Consider the following 20,487-nt stretch of genomic DNA (forward strand, 5'->3'; position numbering starts at 1 on the left):
AGAGCTCTAGATGTCTTTCCCTTTGAGCAGATTTTGGTATCTGAATCAAAAACAACAAAAGAACAAGACAAACCACTGAGAAACAAAAACTCATAGACACAGACAATAGTTTAGTGGTTACCAGAGGGTAAGGGGGGGGGGAGATGAGGGGAAGGGGGATCAAACATATGGTATGGAAGGAGAACTGACTCTGGGTGGTGAACACACAATGGGATTTATAGATGATGTAATACAGAATTGTACACCTTAAATCTATGTAACTTTACTAACAATTGTCATCCCAATAAACTTTAATTAAAAAAAAAATGTTTAGACCCTGGAAGTATTCAGATAAAAGTCAGGACCCTACTTGGAAGAAACTAATTAAATGAATAATGTTTGTTAAATAAGACATGGCCTAGAACATCTTTGAAGATCTTCTAGTCCAGTCTTATCTTTACCCATGACTATTTACCCATGACTATAATGAGGCCAAGAGAAATGAGAATGGCGTGTCCAAGTTCTCAGTGCTAATTAGTGAAGTCTTGCTTTAATTCTTTCTATCCCACCCTGCTGTCTCTTATGAAAGGTGCCTAATCCTTTCATAGATGGTAAACCAAACTGAAAACAAAGCTGTCTTTTAAAATTTTAGTATCAGAAGCACCATAGGGTACATTTAACTAGTTTTTTTTTTTGTTTTCCCAACCTCACCAGGGAATGGCAGCAGCTGGTCGGTCTCAAGGACAACACAAACAAAGGATCTGGGTCAACATTTCTCTTTCTGGAATAAAAATAATTGATGAGAAAACTGGGGTAAGAATTCACTTTCACTGACACTTTTCTGACCACCCGAGTCCGACAAACAATTTGTGATTTACATTTCAGCTCCCCTTTTTCCTTTTCAAAATTCTGTAGGGAAAAAATGGTATGTATTATTTCTCCAGAAGTAATAGGAAGAAGACAGATAGAGTAGGAGGTGAGGAATCAAGACATATTATTTTGAAATGTATTTCCTCTAATAGACGTGAACCTCAAATCTATAAACACAGGTATGCTGTAAATATCATTTTTTTGGACCCCAGGTACACAGAACTAGATTAATCCTAACTTCTAGTTTGTGATGCTATCACAGGTCTATGCATGGGTCTTATTTTAATATATTGGTCACATGTGAACTTATTGACTAACCTAATGCTGGAATGTTACCTTAACACATCTGCTTTTTCTTTCTCTTCTCTCTTTTCTCTTCCTTCTAACCTCACAGATGTAACTTCACTCATTTTTTTTTTTTTGGTGGTTGCTGTTGTTCTTCTGTCATATATGAATGAACAGTCTTACTTGTTTGCTTGCTTTTGAGCCTCATCAAAAAGCTATCATACTTCAAGTCATCTGGAACTACTTTTTCTCTGTTAGCCATAATATAAGATTCATCTATTTAAATTGTTTGTAGCTCATTTTCATTGCTGTAAAATACTCTATTGTATCAAGATACTGTAGGGAGATATCCAGTTACTATCCATCCCTTCCTAGAGACATCCATTATCTAATATGCAAAATCCATTGGCCAAACTTAGGGCACTAAAACCCTGGTGCATGCTCACTAACCCTGCTGGTTCTCATGTATTGCTGTCTCCATTCTTCCTCATCTCTTAAGTCTTATCTTCCCAAACCCATCAGAGAATGGTGACAGGTTTCTCTCACAAGCATTCTCTCGCTCCCCAACCCTTCTAATATACCCAGTATAAACTTTGGTGGCCTTAGGCATTTGGGAAAAAAAGCCAAGACATAGTCTGACCACATACAAATATCCCTAAAGAGTTGAACCCTGCTGTTGACTTGAAAGGACCAAGAGAAACGGGGACAGGGAATAGAGGGGAGGGAACTACTAATCCCCTGCCACATGTAACTCCTGGATAATGACCTGGATCTCTAAGTGAGATTGAGAAATACTGGATGACAGCATTTGGCAATTTCCAGAATGTACTGGGGATCATTGTTCCAGTAATCCTTAGGTAACTGTTCTCTGGCTACTCTGAGCCATTGTCAAAGGATCCCTGTGAACACTCGTCTAGTTTAGTTATGCTGTTCACTTGAGTTTGTCTTCGAGTTGGGAAAGTAGGCCTACTTGGAATGGCTTCAGGTTTGTATGTCCCACCTTCTCTTTAGAAATTCTTCCTCTCCTAATCCTCAGTCCTTCCTTGCTATATGACACCACGTCTTTGGGTACAGAGAATCGAGTATGAATATATCAAGAAAAAGTGTTCTTCCCTCTTTTGTTTTCTACTCTTTGTTCCGTTTGGAGCCCTTCCTAGCGAGGATAAATGTAGCTCTAGCCTTCAACCAGAGGTAAAATTCTTTTTCTTCCAAATATCTTATCTTTTTCCTACGTGCCTAGGTATTTGATGCTTAGTTGTGCTAGACAACAAACAGATTCTAGTTTTCCCAGTAAATCATTTCTTATGTTCCTTTTCAGGTAATAGAGCACGAACATCCAGTAAACAAGATTTCTTTCATTGCCCGTGATGTGACAGACAACCGGGCATTCGGTTATGTGTGTGGAGCGGAAGGCCAGCATCAGTTTTTTGCCATAAAAACAGGGCAACAGGTAAGCAATAAGCCTGGAGGTATACCTGGAGGGGCATTTGTCCTCGGTGAAACATAGGAGTGTCTGTCACTCAGAGAGCTTTTTGGAAATAATTGGAGGTGAGAGGAGGACTAACCAATGATTCAAAGGATGATTATTGATCTAAGGAATCTTTTTAAAATGTCATTGATTCTCATGGAGTGTGTGGCACAAGGATTGTTAGAATGGACTTTCTCGTAAGGTCAATGCTGATTTTAGAACAATGGTGAATCATTCCAAGAAATCCTGGAAGGAACTTGAAAAATTATCATTGTGCTTCTTGCTTTTTAAGCACTTATTAACCTTGCAGTCTTTTATGTATCTGGGGTTAGGGACAGGGTGGTGGTGATTCCCCATAAACCAGGGGAGGGTAGCAAGGAGCTTTAAGAGAAAGGAAGAAAACTAATCATAATTGATGGGGGGCAAAAGGAAGAAAATAGTAAGATTAAAATACTGATAAAGATGCTTTCTCTTGCTTCAGGCTGAGCCATTAGTCATTGATCTTAAAGACCTTTTTCAAGTTATCTATAACGTAAAGAAAAAGGAAGAAGAAAAGAAAAAGGCAAGTACTACTCAATATAGGTTCTATTAAACTTAAGACAGTATTCAGGACCATGTTTGAACATTACATAAACACATGGTCTGTCTGGAGAGTTGCCTTCCATGTGGCTTTCCCAAGCATAGCAAGTGGAGAAATGTATTGTCTGTTCTTCCCAATAGGGCAATGGATGGATATTATCAGTAGGCACTTCTGATTTCCAGTCCCTGACTCCTGTCTTTTCTCCCTACAATCTTCACATTGATTCCAAGGACTATACAGCACTACCAAGTTTAAGTCCAGTAACCATTCAAATCCAATATTAATATGAAAAGGGGAGGGGCATGTAGGACAGAAATAATGTGCAAGAGTCTCTCTTGCTTCTATGTGTGAAGCCATAGGTTCTTTTATTTAACCCCCTTTAACTATAATTACTAAGATCACTGAATTTATGCCTTTCTTTTTAGATGGAAGAAGCCAACAATGCAGTAGAGGTAAAACTGCATGTTCTCTTCTTGTGAATTACGCATGTGATGTGCATAAGCCTTTATTTGCTACCTGCTCCTCTCCTGGCTTATTACTGTGTGTTCATGACCCCTCTGCTCATAGAAGATGTATAGTTGAATGATCAGTGACAAAATCATAACTGCTTAGCAAGCTAAAACACTAGAAAATTAAATTCTATAGGGAAAACTCACTAACTAAACCCTTAAATATTTGCCATCTTTTCAGAATGGAAGCGAGACCCTAATGACTCTTGATGACCAAGCTAACAAATTGAAATTGGTATGTATGTGATTTTTGGATTCTTAGGTACCTGAACATGGGTTTTACTTCCTATAGATGTTGCAAATACTGAATCTGTATGAAAATCCAATTGCAACAACTATTTCCCTAAACATTAGTATAACATGTATGTCAATATACAAAGTAATCTCTTTGGTAAACACATCTGAATCTAATCCAAATACTTTCTAAAGAATGTGGACCAGATGGATTTGTTTGGGTACCTGTCTACACTTCCTGACCTAAATAGCCTATTATCAAATCTGTGTTGGTTAAATAAAAATCCAATTGTGACTATTTTCCTAAACTTTAGTTTAGGAAACAATTACGACAATATACAAAGTAATCTTTTTTAGTAGACACATCTGAATCTAATCCAAATACTTTTTTAAGGCTGTTGACCAGATGGATTTGTTTGGGGACATGTCTACACCTCCTGACCTAAATAGTCCAACAGTAAGTGTCTGTTTTTAAATTTGCAATGTAATGGAAATGACATCTATAACTCAAATTGGCAATTAACCAGAAATCTTGAGCATCTCATTGAAACTTGGAGGGTGACTGCTGATTTTTCTTCATAAAGTGTAAATGACTACTAAAACAAATTTACATCTTGGGAACCTATCATCACTTATTCAGATATATTAATATTGCTTAGAGGTTAAATCTGAGCAATAGGTCAGACAATGTAGTTGTTCTTGGTATTACTTAGGATCAGAAGGAGGAGCTGAATAATAATTCTTGGCATAAGCCCACTTGAAGGAAATATGTTTGTTAAGTGATTAATTGTAAAGCCTCCTGTCCTCTCCATTTATTTTCTGTTCTTTCTATGTGGTTTAGCAGCATAATCTTGGTGTGAAGTAAGACTTAAAATAAATAAGAGGGCTCAGTTATGTTTAACCAAAGCCTGTTCGTGTTAAAAAAAAAAATTATCATTGTTTATAGGATACTGTAATATATCAAGTCCTCTTAATATTGATTAATCTGTAACAACTCTGTGAAAATAGAGCAATATTTTCCTTTATAGGTAAGAAAATGATGATTCAGAAAAAATTCATTTACTCAAGAAAAAGGTCTAGATTCAAGGCTTAAATGCAAATCTCAGACCTTCCAAACAGGCCTCAAGTAAAATTTTCCATGTAATTTTGAATGGCTGCTTGCAATTTCTATTATTGGTTTAATAGTTTCTTGAATACCTGCTGCTTGCTGGGCACAGCACTTAGTGAGATATACAGTGGCATTGGCATCATGGAGTTTACTATCTGGCAGAGAGACCAACATTAAAGCTAATCACAAAGCCTATTAGTGGATATTAATTATAGTATATTTATCTAGGTTAGAGGTTCAGATAATGCCTCTGAGTAAGTGAGTTTCTAGACCTTAATATAAAAGATGAGAAGGCAATAACTAGACAAAAGGGCATCAGTGTAGAATAATGGAGAGACTATCTAGGAGCCTATTATATAGGGAAATTATTGTCAAGCAAGCCTATATGACCAAGAAGGTCATGGGAACTCAAGCCTCAGAAGACGGAGGACTCGATAAATGACACAAGCCCCAGAGTATTGCAGAGAATGCCAGGCCTATGCAATTTTACATCAAATGCCCAGGCCCAGTGAGATAGAGAGGAGCAGGAGCTACACACACTCTTCTCAGCCCCAACCCTATGAGATTCACAATCCATAACAGCATTTTAGAGGCTCTAAAAGCCCACACTAGAGAAGCCTGTTTAAGGTTTTTTTAAGCCCTGAGTCCTAATTCACTTGTCTATAGATCCTTTCATTCTTCACAACGTTTGTTACCATTCTAAGGATAAATTTTTTGAAATATCGGATTAGATAATCATGAAAGGTCTAAGGTCCCTACTAGGTCGGAAGTCATTTTGATTCCTAGGCAACTTTGCCCCCTCCTCCATTAGTAGTGCCCTTCCTAAAGTACATTGATATCTGAATAACATACTTTCTAAATATAACACACTCAAACAAGTATATTGAAAGAGATCAAGCACTCAAACCATGAACTAGAGTTCCAGTGGGATAGGCAAGGAATCACTGCTTAATGGGCTTCTGGAGACTTCTAGAAAGTTCTGAAAAAGGAAATGAAAAACAAATCAGTAATTCTGAGTTTCATTGATATTAGTCTTCATGTATTCTAAGAATTTTTGGTTTATAAAAATAAAATGTTAAGTTTTAGTTAAACTAACAATAAATTAAAGGAATAAATACCATCAAAGTAGATGATGGGATCTGATAAGTAAGAGAATGCTAAAAGCACTAAATATGGGTCTGTCAGACTTTGTCAACATGTTCTTACACAGTGACTCCATATACATAGGTCACAAGATAAATTTATCTCTACTTGATAAAACCAGCATATTTAAAAATATTCAAATCTTAAAATAGTTGCTCTGGAAGAGATGAAGAGAGGAAAACAATCTAAATTACCTAGACTTTATTAGTCATTCCCTTCTCTATATGCCCCTCATGTTGCAAGCTAAGTGGCATCCCTTAGAATGTAATTTTTATTGGAAAACCACTTTTGAGATCAGATCTTCCATACTGACCTCAAAAAAAAAAAAAAAGGGAAAGGAAAAAGGACATGCTCTAACTTTAAAAATTTGACCATTCGAAAACACAGTTATTATAAGAATATAAGGCCTGGACCCCCATCAAGGAGGTTAAATCTGGTACAGAGATGGGATCAGGGCACAAAGCAGTGTTGTGTATACCTAAGATGCCATGGGTTGTCACAGGTGATGCTGAAATAGAAGGATACATGGAAAAAAGCTTCGTAAAAAATCTGAACTTGACTTGGGTCTTTGAGGTGCATAGGAAAATAGAGAGTAGTTAAGCTAAAAATAAACTGGGTTCTATTGTGGATTATTTGGAAAGTCTGGCTAATCAAATTTAGTTTCATATAGGGAATAGCAAGAAGCCACAAAAAGCTTTAAGTAGGGAAGTCTGGGATTTAGCAGGCTGGAGTGGTTAAGTGAGATCAGCTATCTAGAGAACAGCTATGCTATGGTACTCAGTATTCAACACCTTGTCTCTGTGCAGTTACCTTTGGTTGCCTTCTTGCCCCTGTTACTGGAGCCCCTTAAGAGCAGGGACTGTGTGTTTCACCTTGTGTCACCAGTGCTTGCCTCTCAGGTTCTCCAATGATTGCCGAGTAGATGCAATATTGACTGTCCAACAAAGAATGAATGAAGCTCTGACCAAGGGGGTGGATGAGGAGTCTTGCATCTTGCAATTATAGTCTATGAACTAGACTCTTATCCTTGGATTAACCACAAACCCAACCTGAGGAGAGCCGTATACATTTTACTTATAGGGTGACTATTCAGAAGTCTAACATTGTGGCTCCTGTTTGGTGTCCTAAGAACTTCCTCTGAAGTATTTGAAAAGGAGAACTCTACCAGCTGTGAATACCCAACTGTTCTCACCAGAGGTGGCTCATAATAAATGAATAAATATTGAAATCACAAGCTCTATAATACATTTGAAATGTATTGAAATCATAAGCTCTATAATACATTTTGTCCTACCTTTTGATTATTAAAGATCCTTACATGAAGAGGTCTTCCAATCCATTTCTTTGATTTATTATATTATTTTATTAATTACGAGCTCTTTCTTCTGACAAATTCTTCTGGTTATAAAAAGAAAAGCTGGTTTTGAAAAATTGTATTTTTATATCTTATAGTAAAGGAAGCCAAAAATAGAATACCAGTTAGATCTGATTTAGGGCTTAAACTTTCTAAAAATTTGTCATTTTCTCTTAAAACCAATGAGGCCTATTCATTGGTTTTGAGATCCTCTTTTTAATTTTGAGAATTTTATATTCCTTTATGGTTGTTTTTTTTTTTTAATTTTGAGAATTTTATATTCCTTTATGCTGTTGTTTTTGTCTCAATGATCAAAATATTTAGTAATCTGCTCAGGGTAATGCTAGAATTTCAACTTCCATTTCAGCTAGGTGTATTTTATTGTTTATATTCTTCTATGCTATGGCTAGCATAGTTAAGTTTTTAATGGATCAAAGTCAATCAAGAGGAAGGTCTGCAGTGGTTAAGTGATAGCTCTATCCCAGGGTGAATCCTATTTAGTTATGTCATTGACCTGAATAAAGACATGTCAGATTGATGAAATTTGCTGCTTTTATCCTGAGAAGGATGTCTTATTTAACAATTGAAAACCCAAGTAATTAACATAACAGAAAATGATAGAGAACAGAATTCGTAGTTATATATGCATTTGGTATATCTTTCAAATTGACTCTTAAACTCACACTCCACTTTACACATCAAGATTAGATTATACATAAATTAAAGATAAATTAAAGGTTAGTTGAATTTATCTACTGAATAAATGTCATTACTGTCACAACACAAGCAACTCTAAGCTATATTATTAAAAATGCACACATAAGAGAGGATAATGTAATGTGTTATGTTAGATTATATCACTATTTTAGAAAGACATAGACAGAAGCTGGAGACTAGGATGACGAAGATAAGAAATCCAACTTGGCTGGCACCTTCAAAAAGATCTTTAAATATTTAAAAAGTCATACCTGACAGGTTGTGATGTACAGGGAAAATCTTTTTGCTCCCCTAGAGGAAAGCCCAATTATAGGGAAATCTAGGTATTTAACCTTAAACTTCATTACAGCCAGAATTGTAAAACATGACTATATTAGCCAATAAAGTTTCTCATTTAGAGAGGTAATGTTACATGACTTTGGGGATATAATAGAAGGGACTGCCCATGAGGTAAGAAGCGGGGCTAGGCTTCTGAGCTCAGTATACTTAGATAATTACTTGAAGTGACTCACAGCCAATTCCCTTTAAGACTTTCAATGGCATGAATTGATACAACGATGATCATGAACTCAACCAGTCTGTAAGGGTGAGCAGAGACATGAATAAAGTAAACAACAGTAAGAGTTCACTTAATGAGGGGCCGATGAAGTTGAGACTTAAATAAAAGGTCATGGTGTGGGGGTCAGGCAGGGAGGACCTATAACCAGTAAGTGCATTCATGGAGGTGATGGGAGGAGGTAATGGTCAACCAGTTTGTCAAGACCAAAATCTAATGGGAATTTTGATAATCCTGGTCATTTTATATAGCTTTCTCATTTGAAGGCACAACATGGACTAACACTTTCTTTCTTTCTTTTTTTTCTTTCCAAATGTGATAGGAAAGCAAAGATATCCTGTTAGTGGATCTAAACTCTGAAATCAACACCAATCAGAATTCTTTAAGAGAAAATTCATTCTTAGCAAATGGCATCACCTCCTCTTCTCTTCCTCGACCAAAGCCTCAGGCATCTTTCTTGCCCGAAAATGCCTTTTCTGCCAATCTCAATTTCTTTCCCACCCCTAATCCTGATCCTTTCCGTGATGATCCTTTTGCACAGCAAGACCAATCGACACCTTCTTCATTTGATTCTCTCAAATCTCCAGATCAGAAGAAAGAGAATTTGAGTGGCTTGTCTACTCCACTAAGTAATGGGCCCCTGAATGGGGATGTTGATTATTTTGGTCAGCAATTTGACCAAATCTCTAACCGGACTGGCAAACAGGAAACTCAGGCAGACCCGTGGCCCCTTTCAAGTCCGCAAACACAGCCAACAGTGAGAACTCAGAATGGGGTATCTGAAAGAGAACAGAACGGCTTCCATGTCAAATCCTCCCCGAACCCTTTTGTGGGAAGCCCTCCCAAAGGACTGTCCGTACCGAATGGCGTAAAGCAGGACTTGGAAAGCTCTGTCCAGTCCTCACCACATGACTCCATAGCCATTATCCCACCTCCACAAAGTACCAAACCAGGAAGAGGCAGAAGGACTGCTAAGGTGAATTGTCTTCTCCACATATCCATTGGCAGAATGCATGTTCGGTATCAAAGGGTGGTATGATGCAAGCTCTCTTTCCTGCTGCTGTTGTAGTTGCCTGTGTGGCTGTAAAATAGAAGGTGGGCTAAAGGCACATCGTTCTCCAGGAATACCTTCCTCTAATCGCCACCCTTGTAAAGTTTCTCTCTCAGCCGTGTTTGTCACACCCTTCTTTCCATTTGCATGCCTTGTCACTTATTAACTAAACACGTTTTGTTTTTGTTTTTTTCATTTTTAATGCTGCTATGCTTCTGTACCTCTGGTAAGTTTGATGGTTACTTTCTGGGAGGGGAGGGAAAGGGTTCTTGTGATCATCTGTGTACCTTCCCACACTAACACGTGCCCCCCACACACTTCTCATATTGCATTAATGTCCAACGTGGTAGGATGAAATGCTTGAGTTTGTCTTCTCCGTTAAAAGCTGACTGGATATTCTGTTGTCTTAAAAGAAACATATTTACTATTACCACTTAATTCAAAAACAGTTTAAAATGAGATTTCTGCAAGTATTTTTTTTAAATCTCATTGGAATACGTAGGCTCACCTAATAAATATACTACTGTATCATCTTTATGCAGACTGATTCACATCCACTAAAATGATAAAAAATATTTAAGCTACTTATTTATAGTTGTCCTTTCTTTACCAGCTTCAAGCTTTTAGCTGAAAAGGAGACCAGATAGATACAAATGTGTAAATAAGTAAATTAGATTTCACGTTGAGAGTCATCCATTGTATCAGTCACCAAAGACCCAATATTCTGTCCATTGCAGGGATCCTTGTCTTTTTGGTTTCGTTGGTTGGTTGGTTGTGTTTTTGTTGCAGTTTGTCACTAACAGGAAACAGGTTTTTTTGTGGTTCCCAAATTTGGGGTACAGAGTAGGAGACAGAATAAAGAGGTATTTCTCTGTCACTGAGTAACTCTTTTATCTCCCTCTCTGCCCTGTCAGTCTCCAGCCAATGACTTGCTTACGTCAGACATCTTTGCTCCTCCTGACTCAGAACCTCCAGGCCAGACGTCACCTACAGGACAATCTACAACCCCACAGAGCAACCCTCTGGACCTCTTCAAAACAAATGCTTCTGCCCCTGTGGGACCCCTTGCAGGTCTAGGTAAGTGCTTAGAGATTGAGTTAGGTTTGGCTCTGTTACTTTCACTTATACGATGATAGTGCATAGGAGGAAAGCACTTCGTATCCATAGAGGTTTCAGGGGCATAAGATTTGAGCAACATAGGGAACTTTTCTCCTACTTTGGCTTCTGGACAACCCCACCCACATTTGAAGCTCTTGACTTGTAATTGAAATTTGGCTTCTTGAGGTGGCATGTGAGAAGAAATCCATTTTCAGTATTGCACTTACTTGAACCCATTGATAATGGCTCACTGAAGACAATTATAAGGGCTTCTGAAGCTCAGACCAACTTCATTGGAGAAACAGGGTTGACACGAGACTTATCTATCATCTCTATTGGAAAAGTAGCAACATGCATGTCTTCCATGTGATTTGCCATTACCAGTTCGCAATCCTATTCCCTATTAAACAGATATCCCTCTTGGAAGGGATATATACCCCAAGAGGGATACAAGTTAAGTCTAAAGCAAGTGTAAGTCATGGGATAAAAGTTCTAGGTTCTGAGCCCAGCTCTGGTCCTATGCATATGGCGGGTATGAGACAGGACTGATATCCTGATCAGTCTCCGCATACTTAAGTCTTAGTAGCTCCTTGCCAATATTTTGGCTAGCCAAGTGTCTTAATAGAGTTAGAAGATAAGTACTAGTAACCTGACGTTGAAAAGAGCACAGAGATAAGGGAAGAGATGGGATTTGATCAGATACCTAGGATGTGCTGGTGCTGCCATTCGTAACTGTGTCATTAGCTCTTTGGGAGCCTCTGAGTAACTCTGGAGCAAGACACGGGGAAGGCCACTTTGCTGAGGGGTGACCCTGCTACTCTTCACCCACAGCCTCCAGTTCTTTTCTGTCTCCATGGTACAGTCTTCAGAAACCCCGGCAATAGTTTTCGCTGTCCTACTGGGCATTCTCTTTGTGTTTCTGCTGCTTGGCACTGTTATAAACTCCAAACAGACTATCTTGGGAGGGAGTTGAGTGGGAGAGGGGAGCTCTGCCTCATTTTGTAAAATTTGATCAGGGATCTTGGCTTTCTCTGCCTCCTGCCGAGTCAGTCATCAGGACCCTTGGGTTTTTTTGTTTATTTGTTTGTTTTGTTTTTTCGTCTCTGCTGTTTCCTTTCAAAGGAACATATTTTGGTTCTGTCATATTACATCTGTTTGATCATATCTGGAGTATGGTAGCAAAAGGGGAGTTGTTACCCAACTGCTGAATGGCTGAAATCCATGCGGTGTTGAGAAGCCAACTTGTTCCTGATCTGCTTGCATTTATACCATCAAGAGACTCTCCCTAAGCACTCCGTGTCTCTTGGGAGCCTCTTCCTTTCTGCATGGCTCTTTTCCTGCACCCCCAAGTGGAGCTGGTTGGTGCTTTTCCTTGCAGAAGGGTAGAAAGTTGCAGGCAGTGCCTGCAACTAGATCGCATCACAGAGCTTGTAGTCTAATATCACGCCCTGAAGAATTTTTACAGCCAATATTTAACAAGTCAGCCTGAAAATACAGCTGGACCCTATAATTGTTAATTTATTCAGACGAAGTGAAGCTTTTGGCTAGGTGCCCCTGTTGAGGCCTTGGGGTATACAACTGCAGAATACTGATGATTCTTCCAAGTTTGGACATGGGACTCAAACTGAGCTCTACAGTATAGCCCCTGTCTATACTAGCAAGGATCCTCAGCCAAACCCTGGAAGGTTGTAGGTCTGGCTTCCGCTGGACCCAGCTGGGGAACTGTCTCCTCTGGAGAACTGGGGGTGGGGAGAGGGTATTGTAGGAAGCTGAGCCTTCGGCTTTGACTAGCTACCCTGTATTTTAATCTAGCATCAGAAGGTAATAAAATTAACTTTTTTACCCACACACTTTTTTCTTACCTCATGCCTCTACTCTCTCCATAGGGGCCTTAAATATCTTGGAAACACAATGCATGGAACCTGGTAGATGGGAATGAAGGCTGGCATAAGTTTATACTAGCAAAGCCTTTAATTCCTGGCAAATATGTTTTTCTTGTACTCCCACTCCCACTAATACCATCTCTGACTAAAGCCACACATTTTCCTAAGGGAAGGCAGGTCGTCGAATGTGAAAGATGATAAAATTATACCCAATTTGCACATCCAATTTGGTGTAAATTATGAGTGAGTTACTCTGGATTCAGATAATAAAATTTAAATAAATTTGTGTTAAAATGCTAGAAATTATTTCATTCAAACTCAACTGCCTTTTAGAAGCCTATATTGTAGAACCTAAGAGAACTTCCCTTCGATTCATTGTGAAAGGAATGTATATGCTTTAGTGTAAATGAAGTCTAATCTCTGAATCTGTAAAGTAAACATTTGAATTAATATTCCATTTTAAAAAAATAGTCCTGCCCCTTGATACCAAGGAGGCAGAATGGAAGGATAGGATGCAGGGTTCAGAGTGTTTTAGTGTCTACTGTCATACTGACTTTCCCAATTTCAGTAATTCATATTCTTGTACCCAGTTCCCTCAACTCAAAATTAAGCATTCTAATTTAGTAAGGTGACCTTTTCTAGAACCTACTGCTCTTTGTGAACACACCATGTGCATCTGCGGCCAAATGAGCAGCATTCATAATGATAGAGTTGAATCAGGTAATACCCATCTTCAATACTAAGAAAATTCAAGATAGAATATCTTGCTACACCAGCCCCTGAATACCATTTTCAAAATATTTCTCACTCTGGAAACAAAAACATCCCAAGTTTGAAGGCCTTAATTGGGTTAAAAAAAATGGTCATAATGAAAGACTGCTCTGCTTCAAAGCTCAAAGCAGGTAGGTTTTGAGAGCAGAAATCATTCCTGAATAGGTATGAGGTTGAATTTCGGTTTTCTGTTAGTGATGACAGTTTAACTGGGCCATTAATACACTTGGGAAGAGGCAGGAGAGAAAGTGCCCACATATTAGAACAAGATGTAGAGAATGAGCGTCTCAAGAAGAGGGGGGCAAGCATTGGAGAAACCGGAATTTTAGTGGTCTCTCTAATTCCCAATCAACTATGAAAGGAAGCAGGAGACGGAGCCATTCCCCCACAGAGATCAGATACCCAGACACAAGCCGTTAGTTACCTGGGAAGGTTTTTTGTTTTGTTTTTTGTTTTGTTTGCCTCACGGTGTCTTCTTTCTCTCCCTTCCTTTTTTGAAGACTCTGTTCTAACTTCTGGCAAAGTTTAGTGAGTGACACATGGCAGGAAGCACTTTTATTTGAAACAGCTCTCCCAGGATAACCAATCTTTCCTCCATTTTTACATATAAAATTCTAAAACTATCTTGGCATCAACCAAATTTTTTCATCCTTTTATATCGCTGTGACAGCCTTGGCAGCATTTGAAAGGAAGGGAACTTTGAAATGGTTTCTTCGGGATGCAAGCATGTTGAGGCCTAAGGCACATGCGTGATAGCTGGTTTCCATAAGATCCAGACAGGAGCCAGCTGCCAAATGAAAAGCTTGAATCAATGAAGCAGAGGACCCCGTGGATTATCTTAATTAACGACTTAATAATCAGCATGGTTTGTATATGTGAATGTATTCACTCAACAAATAAGTCGTGCTCGTGAAGGTTCTGTTCTAGCTATCTGAAATACATCAGTGGATGTAGGATAATGGCTCATTTTTTCATGACTAGGTTCTTATGGACTGTATTACCTTTCTAATGAGGAAAAGCTGTGATAGAAAGGGCTTCAAAATGTAATCTGCATTTGAAATCAAGAATCCTCTTCAAGCTTGTCTCCTGACAAGTCCTTTCTCCCGCTTCCTTCAGGTGGTGTACCAATTACACCCCCTCAGGCAGGACCATGGAACCCAACATCTTTAGTGTTCACTCAGTCCACTTCAATGGTCCCAGGAGCCATGATGGGTGGTCAGCCTTCAGCATTCAGTCAACCAATCGTTTTTGCCACAAGCCCAGCTGTTCCAGGTTGGAATCAGCCTTCATCCTTTGCAGCTTCAACTTCCCCTCCAGCCCCTGTTGTTTGGGGCACCTCAGCCTCTGTGTCACCCAATTCTTGGTCATCAACGAGCCCTTTAGGGAATCCTTTTCAGAGCAATATTTTTCCAGCTCCTGCTGTGTCTGCCCAGCCCCCTTCTATGCTCTCCTCTCTCCTGGTCACTCCTCCTCAACCACCTCCCAGAACTGGCCCTCCAAAGGACATCTCCACCGATGCCTTCGTTGCCTTGGACCCACTTGGGGATAAAGAAGTCAAGGAAGTGAAAGAAATGTTTAAGGACTTACAACTGCGGCAGCCACCCGTTGTGCCTGCAAGGAAAGGAGACCAGACTTCCTCTGGGACTTCAAGTGCCTTCTCCAGTTATTTCAACAACAAAGTTGGTATTCCTCAAGAGAATGCAGACCATGATGACTTTGATGCTAATCAGCTGTTGAAAAAGATCAATGGTAAGCTACCCCCTTCTCTGTCTACTATACCAACAAGTATTTCCACTATCATAGGGGCCGACAGAGTCCCTCAGAAGAACCCTGTCCCACCCACCAATAGCCTTACTCTTGCTTTTTTTTTTTTTTTTTTTTTTTTTTTTTGGTAATCGGTGGTTATGGAAACAAACCTTAAGGAGCTATTTCTTAGCTGTTTCTAAGGGCTGGCTCAATGCTGCCCTCTTGTGACAGTTCTTAAAAGGGCTGCCAAGAGCTGTTGAAATTTAACGGGTCATGCATGGCCCCTGGAGGGTCGTGTAGTAAAGCCTCAACCACACTCCATGGCCTGGAGTAAGGGAATTCTGAATCTCTTCCACTTTAGGTAAATATACATGGCTTCCTCTTCTGAGAAGGGATGAATTTGCCTGTAATAATTGGGAATCCTAGTATTCAGTGGTGATTTTTATTCCACTGATATAAATTTCAAAAGTATGGAACTTTTAGTCTAAGATAAGCCTGACTGGGGACTTCTGCCTATATTTGGGGAAAGCTTGTCTACTGATTACTCGGGTTTTTCACCTTCTAGAACCACCAAAGCCAGCTCCCAGACAAGGTGCCCTACCAGTTACCAAATCTTCTGACAATGCATTTGAGAATCCTTTCTCTAAAAATTCTTTCAGCTCATCACAAGCCTCTGTAAGTATCAACTGCTGAAAGCTGTTGCTCCAAAGTATATGCCACATAGAGATACCACCTCCTGAATTACCCGTGCTTGTATGTATGATAATTCTTTGACACTAAAGGACGCCTGAATAAGGTGTATCACTGAGAACCATCACAGTGAGAACATTAACTCAAACTAAGGAAAGATTATTTTTGCAGAGATTACTACCCTGAACTTGAGAAATGAATATCATATAGAAAAAGTCCTTTGTATCTCATTTAACCTGGCTCATTATAGCATTTGGAGAGAAAATTAAGCTGAAATACCATCTTTAAAAAAGTTCAAAGATTTAAGTTCCTGATTTCCCACCCGTACTTCTTTAGCAGCTCATATGAATAATACTTCCTATTTTGGGGAGGCAAACGTAATTTACCTGGACCTTGGTTTTGGTGTAAATAATAAGTATACATCAACAGTTGCAAGCAGGCGAACACAAATCATTGTAGACCTGTCTATGACGTAAGTGATTTTTAAAGGAATCTGAGAAGTCTTAATTATAGGTTTTTTCCTATAACTGTAATTATACTTATGGACTGGTTGGTTTTATCTCCATAGATGGCTTCTCCTCAACCTGCACCCCCCGATGTATATAGAGATCCTTTTGGAAGTCCTTTTGCCTAACTTCTGTAAGTAGCAGATCCTATTAAGCTTAGGTTTGACGAGAAAGGGTGGCACAGGGGGTGAGGGTAAATTTTTAATTTTAGAATTGGGAAGAGGTTAAACTTTGTAATTTAGATGTAGTAGACATGAAAAGCTATACTTAGCAATTTGATGACGAGGCTGAGCATTTAAGAATAGAATTCTTATACATATCAAATACAGAAATGTATGCATATGTATATGGATTTATATCATATCCCATGTTTTCAATATTTCAGTTCTGTATGGAAAACACACTATAGTACATAACAGCTTTCTACTTTTCTTACCTTCATATTTAAGTGAGTGCAAAGCATCCTAGCAATTATTTGGTTTCCTATCTGAAAAGCTTCTGAAGCCACCAAACAGTTCAGCTAAACACATGATGATCACAATACTCCTGCCTCCCAAATCAGTGTTTATTTCTTTGGGAGGGCCTTCAAAGTTAGTGTGAAATAGTCTGATAGTATTAAATCAAAAGTGATGACAGCTGCCAATGTCTCCGTCAAAGGCAGTGTAAGTGCAGATGGGTCCACAGGTTGATTCTTCTCACAAGTGGATTTTATCCTAGATAAGTTATTAGCTGTAACCCCTTGAGATTGAGACCAGGCAGGCTCAGCATGACCCTTTCTTGCTCAACAGTGAATGCAAGCAACTTTGTGTGATCTTAAAAGATTGAGGTTAGTCTGCATTTTAGAAGAGGTAGGGCATAGCTGGTAGGGAAGAACAAGAGAAAGAGTGAAAAGATCCCAAATCCATTATTTCAATCTTGCCCCATTCAAGTGGACTACTATCCTATGTCTTCATCCATCCAGTATTTGTTTTAAAAAGATAAATATCTTCAATCTGACATCAGCGATAACGATGAGTTTATTTTTAATTTGGATCTTTCCCTCTCAGTCCATTTCTATAGTTACAGTGTTTCTTAAAGTGCTTTTCCATAAAATCTGCTTCAGAGAACTGAACCCTAGCCCTGAAATATCCCCCTCCAGTGCTGAGGAAAAAAGCTTGATTTTTAACAAGCATCCAGCTGATTGCTAATGCTAATAAAGCAGTGTAATATATTGAAGGGCTAGATGTCTTAGCAGAGACTCATTCTCACCCTCCTCTCCAGGGGAAGCATTGAACAAATAGAAAGGAATAAGCTACACTAGGAGTCTGGGAGGATTGTTTGCATTAAATTGAACTGACCAGAGCTTTGCACTAAATTGAACTGACCAGAGCTCTCTTTAGAGGCCTTTTCTTCTCTAGGTCATTAAGGAACGATAACTTTGATCAACCTGATAAACTTACAAACTATGAAGAGAACGATTATGGTAGAAAATAGCCTAACATTATTAATCACTTTATCACAGGTTCTACACTTATTCTCTTATTTAATCCTCTTGCATCAGCCCAAGGAGATACTGTTACTGACATTTCAATAATGACTTGATATTTAATACATTGATATTCAACCCAAAATTTGTAACCATGGGCTTTTTCTTCTCCGTGCTTGTCTAGGTACTTGGCATACGGACTATCCAGAGGAACAAAAAAGGTTGGCCTTAGTAGTCAAGGACAAAGCTAATAGCCAGACAAGTCCTGATCTCTGCCCTTGTTCCAGCTTTGACATATTATCTGTTGCCTTATCTCTTGTTGCCTTTCCCGCTTGTAAAATGCCTTTCAATTTATGTTTAGGTTAAGGCTAAACTGAATCTATGGCTTTAAATAAATTAAGAACCTAAACTCTCTAGCTTAAATGTAAATGAAGTAGTTTCCCTACTTGAACCCTTGCCTGTTGTGTTCCTAGAACCTTCTAGAACATTCTACCATATACCCTCTGTTTGGAAGACACAGCCACCACAACCCCTTAGATCATACTGTTTTGAATAAATTTCAAAGTCCTTACTGTTCAAGGTTGTTTGGGGGTTCTATTTTAGAGCAGAAAATCCAAAAATTGTAGTAGAACAAGGCACCTTCTTAAATCTTGCTTTAGACCATCACATACAGAGAATTTTTAAAGTAAAATTGAAGTGAGTCCAACTTCTCCTTAGGCATTTTGGAATCTGACACACCTAAGAACCTTTTTAAAGATATAACTCTCTTCTTTCTGAAAATCGTATTTCTCTCAAAAGTGAGATTGTCCTTTTTCCAATCTCCTGCTAGCCAGTGCAAATGAAGGAAAAGCATTATTTGTCTCTCCTCTCCTTTTCCCTCTGATTCTCTTTTCAGTCAGTTTTACTCCCAGGTTCCTATATCACCTCCCTTTTACAAGGAACAAAGTTTTATGGGGCAAAATATCTAATGATTCACAGATCTGAACCCTCTCATCTTTTCAGTAATTATTAATCCCAGTAACCAGAATTGTAAATGGACACAACCTTTATCCTTTCTGTGGAATAGGAGGCCATCCTCCTGAAGTTCTAGAAGAGCAGTTAATGTTGAAGAAAAACTGAATTCAACTCAGCAGTGAACTCAAATCAGACTGTATTCTGAAGAGCAACACATTACAAAGTTAAATGTGGTTGTGCCAAACACATTAGGTGCTTATTTGGGGTCATGCTAGACCTTTATCAAGTAACTGGAAAACTTTCTTGAAGCCACAATCTCATAGTTAGTAGGAAAATAAATAGGAAAGAAAAACGAGAAAAAAACAACAACTGTAGAATAATTATTTGCTCTTATCATTGAAAATCTAATGTCTGGAAACTTTCCCAGTTTATTTTTAGTCCTGTTGTTAGCACAGTTCTGAAGGATTTGTTCTTGCCAAAATGAGTTTTGTTTGTTTATGTTGGGTTTTCAATGTTGTCTTTTGACCCCCTAATGCTCAGGTTCTTGTGGGTGTTAATCAACCACATATAATGTAACCTTTAGGTAGAGGATGAAGATGACTTCTCAGGATCTAAATAAGATGGTGGCCTCATGAACCTCTATTGATTAGCCCCAAGTAGTCCAAGCTAAAGTCCTGTGGTTTTATATTTAATGGTAATAGCTGATCATGTTTGGCATAATTTTCCATCTGGCTTCCTACTCAGTCATTATAAACACAGACTTGAATTTCTATTTTATATGTCCAAATACCTAAATGTGCTAAACTGGAGGCAATTATTTCTAGGTAGTTGAACTTTTGAAACTAGAAATGTTTTTGAAAATGATGATCAGCCACACAATTGTTTTATACATACTTGTTTTCTTGTGCACTTTTCTGTATGCAAATAAAGCTATAAATTTACTCATTTCAATAAACTGGAATGGCAGAATCTCATGTGTAATGATCAGTTTATTCTAATATTGGACCCCTGCTTTTTGTGGATGTATTAGGGTCAAAGTATAAAATATACCTGTCTAAGGGGAGTAAATGTTAGTTATCATGCACTGTGGATTGTCACAAAGATGAAACAGGAGCACGAGTAAATTATTGTTTGACATTTTTCAATGCCTTACTCTCTTCTCTCAGACCTACGTGTACTCCCTTCCTGGGAGTTTAATGGGAGTCCAGTGGATAAGACCTGTACCAGAATAACCTCAACTGACGTCAAGTGCAAAAAACACTCAATAGTGAACTCTTGACTCACTCCTTTTACCCTTTGCCTCCTCTTGTTCTTGTTTGACCTCACTAAGTCACAACTGTGGACTGGTACAGGCTGGTGCAAGGCATTCAGGAAAGCTTCTGTATGAGGTTGGCAGGGGCAGGCCGATGATCAGACATCTTTAGCACTATGATATCCTTAAAGACTCCTTCCTAATATAAAAGGCTCTCATTCTTTTCAAGAAGACCGAAATCTGTAAAAAAGATGACCCCAAGTTAGGC

At 38.7% G+C, this 20,487-nt stretch overlaps 1 protein-coding gene across 9 annotated transcripts in view; it reads left to right on the forward strand.

The window, feature by feature from the left end:
• DAB2 (DAB adaptor protein 2) overlaps positions 1-19,940 on the forward strand; it is a 49,293-nt gene extending 29,353 nt beyond the window's left edge. For 5 of the 9 annotated variants that reach the window (XM_081053230.1, XM_081053232.1, XM_081053231.1 and 2 more), the window contains 11 exons: positions 694-792; positions 2,453-2,584; positions 3,084-3,164; positions 3,608-3,634; positions 3,873-3,926; positions 4,320-4,382; positions 10,769-10,931; positions 14,723-15,355; positions 15,918-16,027; positions 16,611-16,681; positions 18,198-19,940. In XM_081053230.1, the coding sequence (XP_080909356.1) occupies positions 694-792; positions 2,453-2,584; positions 3,084-3,164; positions 3,608-3,634; positions 3,873-3,926; positions 4,320-4,382; positions 10,769-10,931; positions 14,723-15,355; positions 15,918-16,027; positions 16,611-16,676 (1,428 nt within the window). In that variant the 3' untranslated portion in view covers positions 16,677-16,681; positions 18,198-19,940. Of the gene's footprint in view, positions 1-693; positions 793-2,452; positions 2,585-3,083; positions 3,165-3,607; positions 3,635-3,872; positions 3,927-4,319; positions 4,383-9,125; positions 9,780-10,768; positions 10,932-14,722; positions 15,356-15,917; positions 16,028-16,610; positions 16,682-18,197 lie in introns of all 9 variants that reach the window. The other 4 variants (XM_081053227.1, XM_081053226.1, XM_081053228.1 and 1 more) reach the window with 2 other exon arrangements.
• Positions 19,941-20,487: the final 547 nt, after the last annotated feature.

Source organism: Rhinolophus hipposideros, assembly GCF_964194185.1.
Source record: "Rhinolophus hipposideros genome assembly, chromosome: 7".
NCBI lineage: Eukaryota > Metazoa > Chordata > Mammalia > Chiroptera > Rhinolophidae > Rhinolophus > Rhinolophus hipposideros.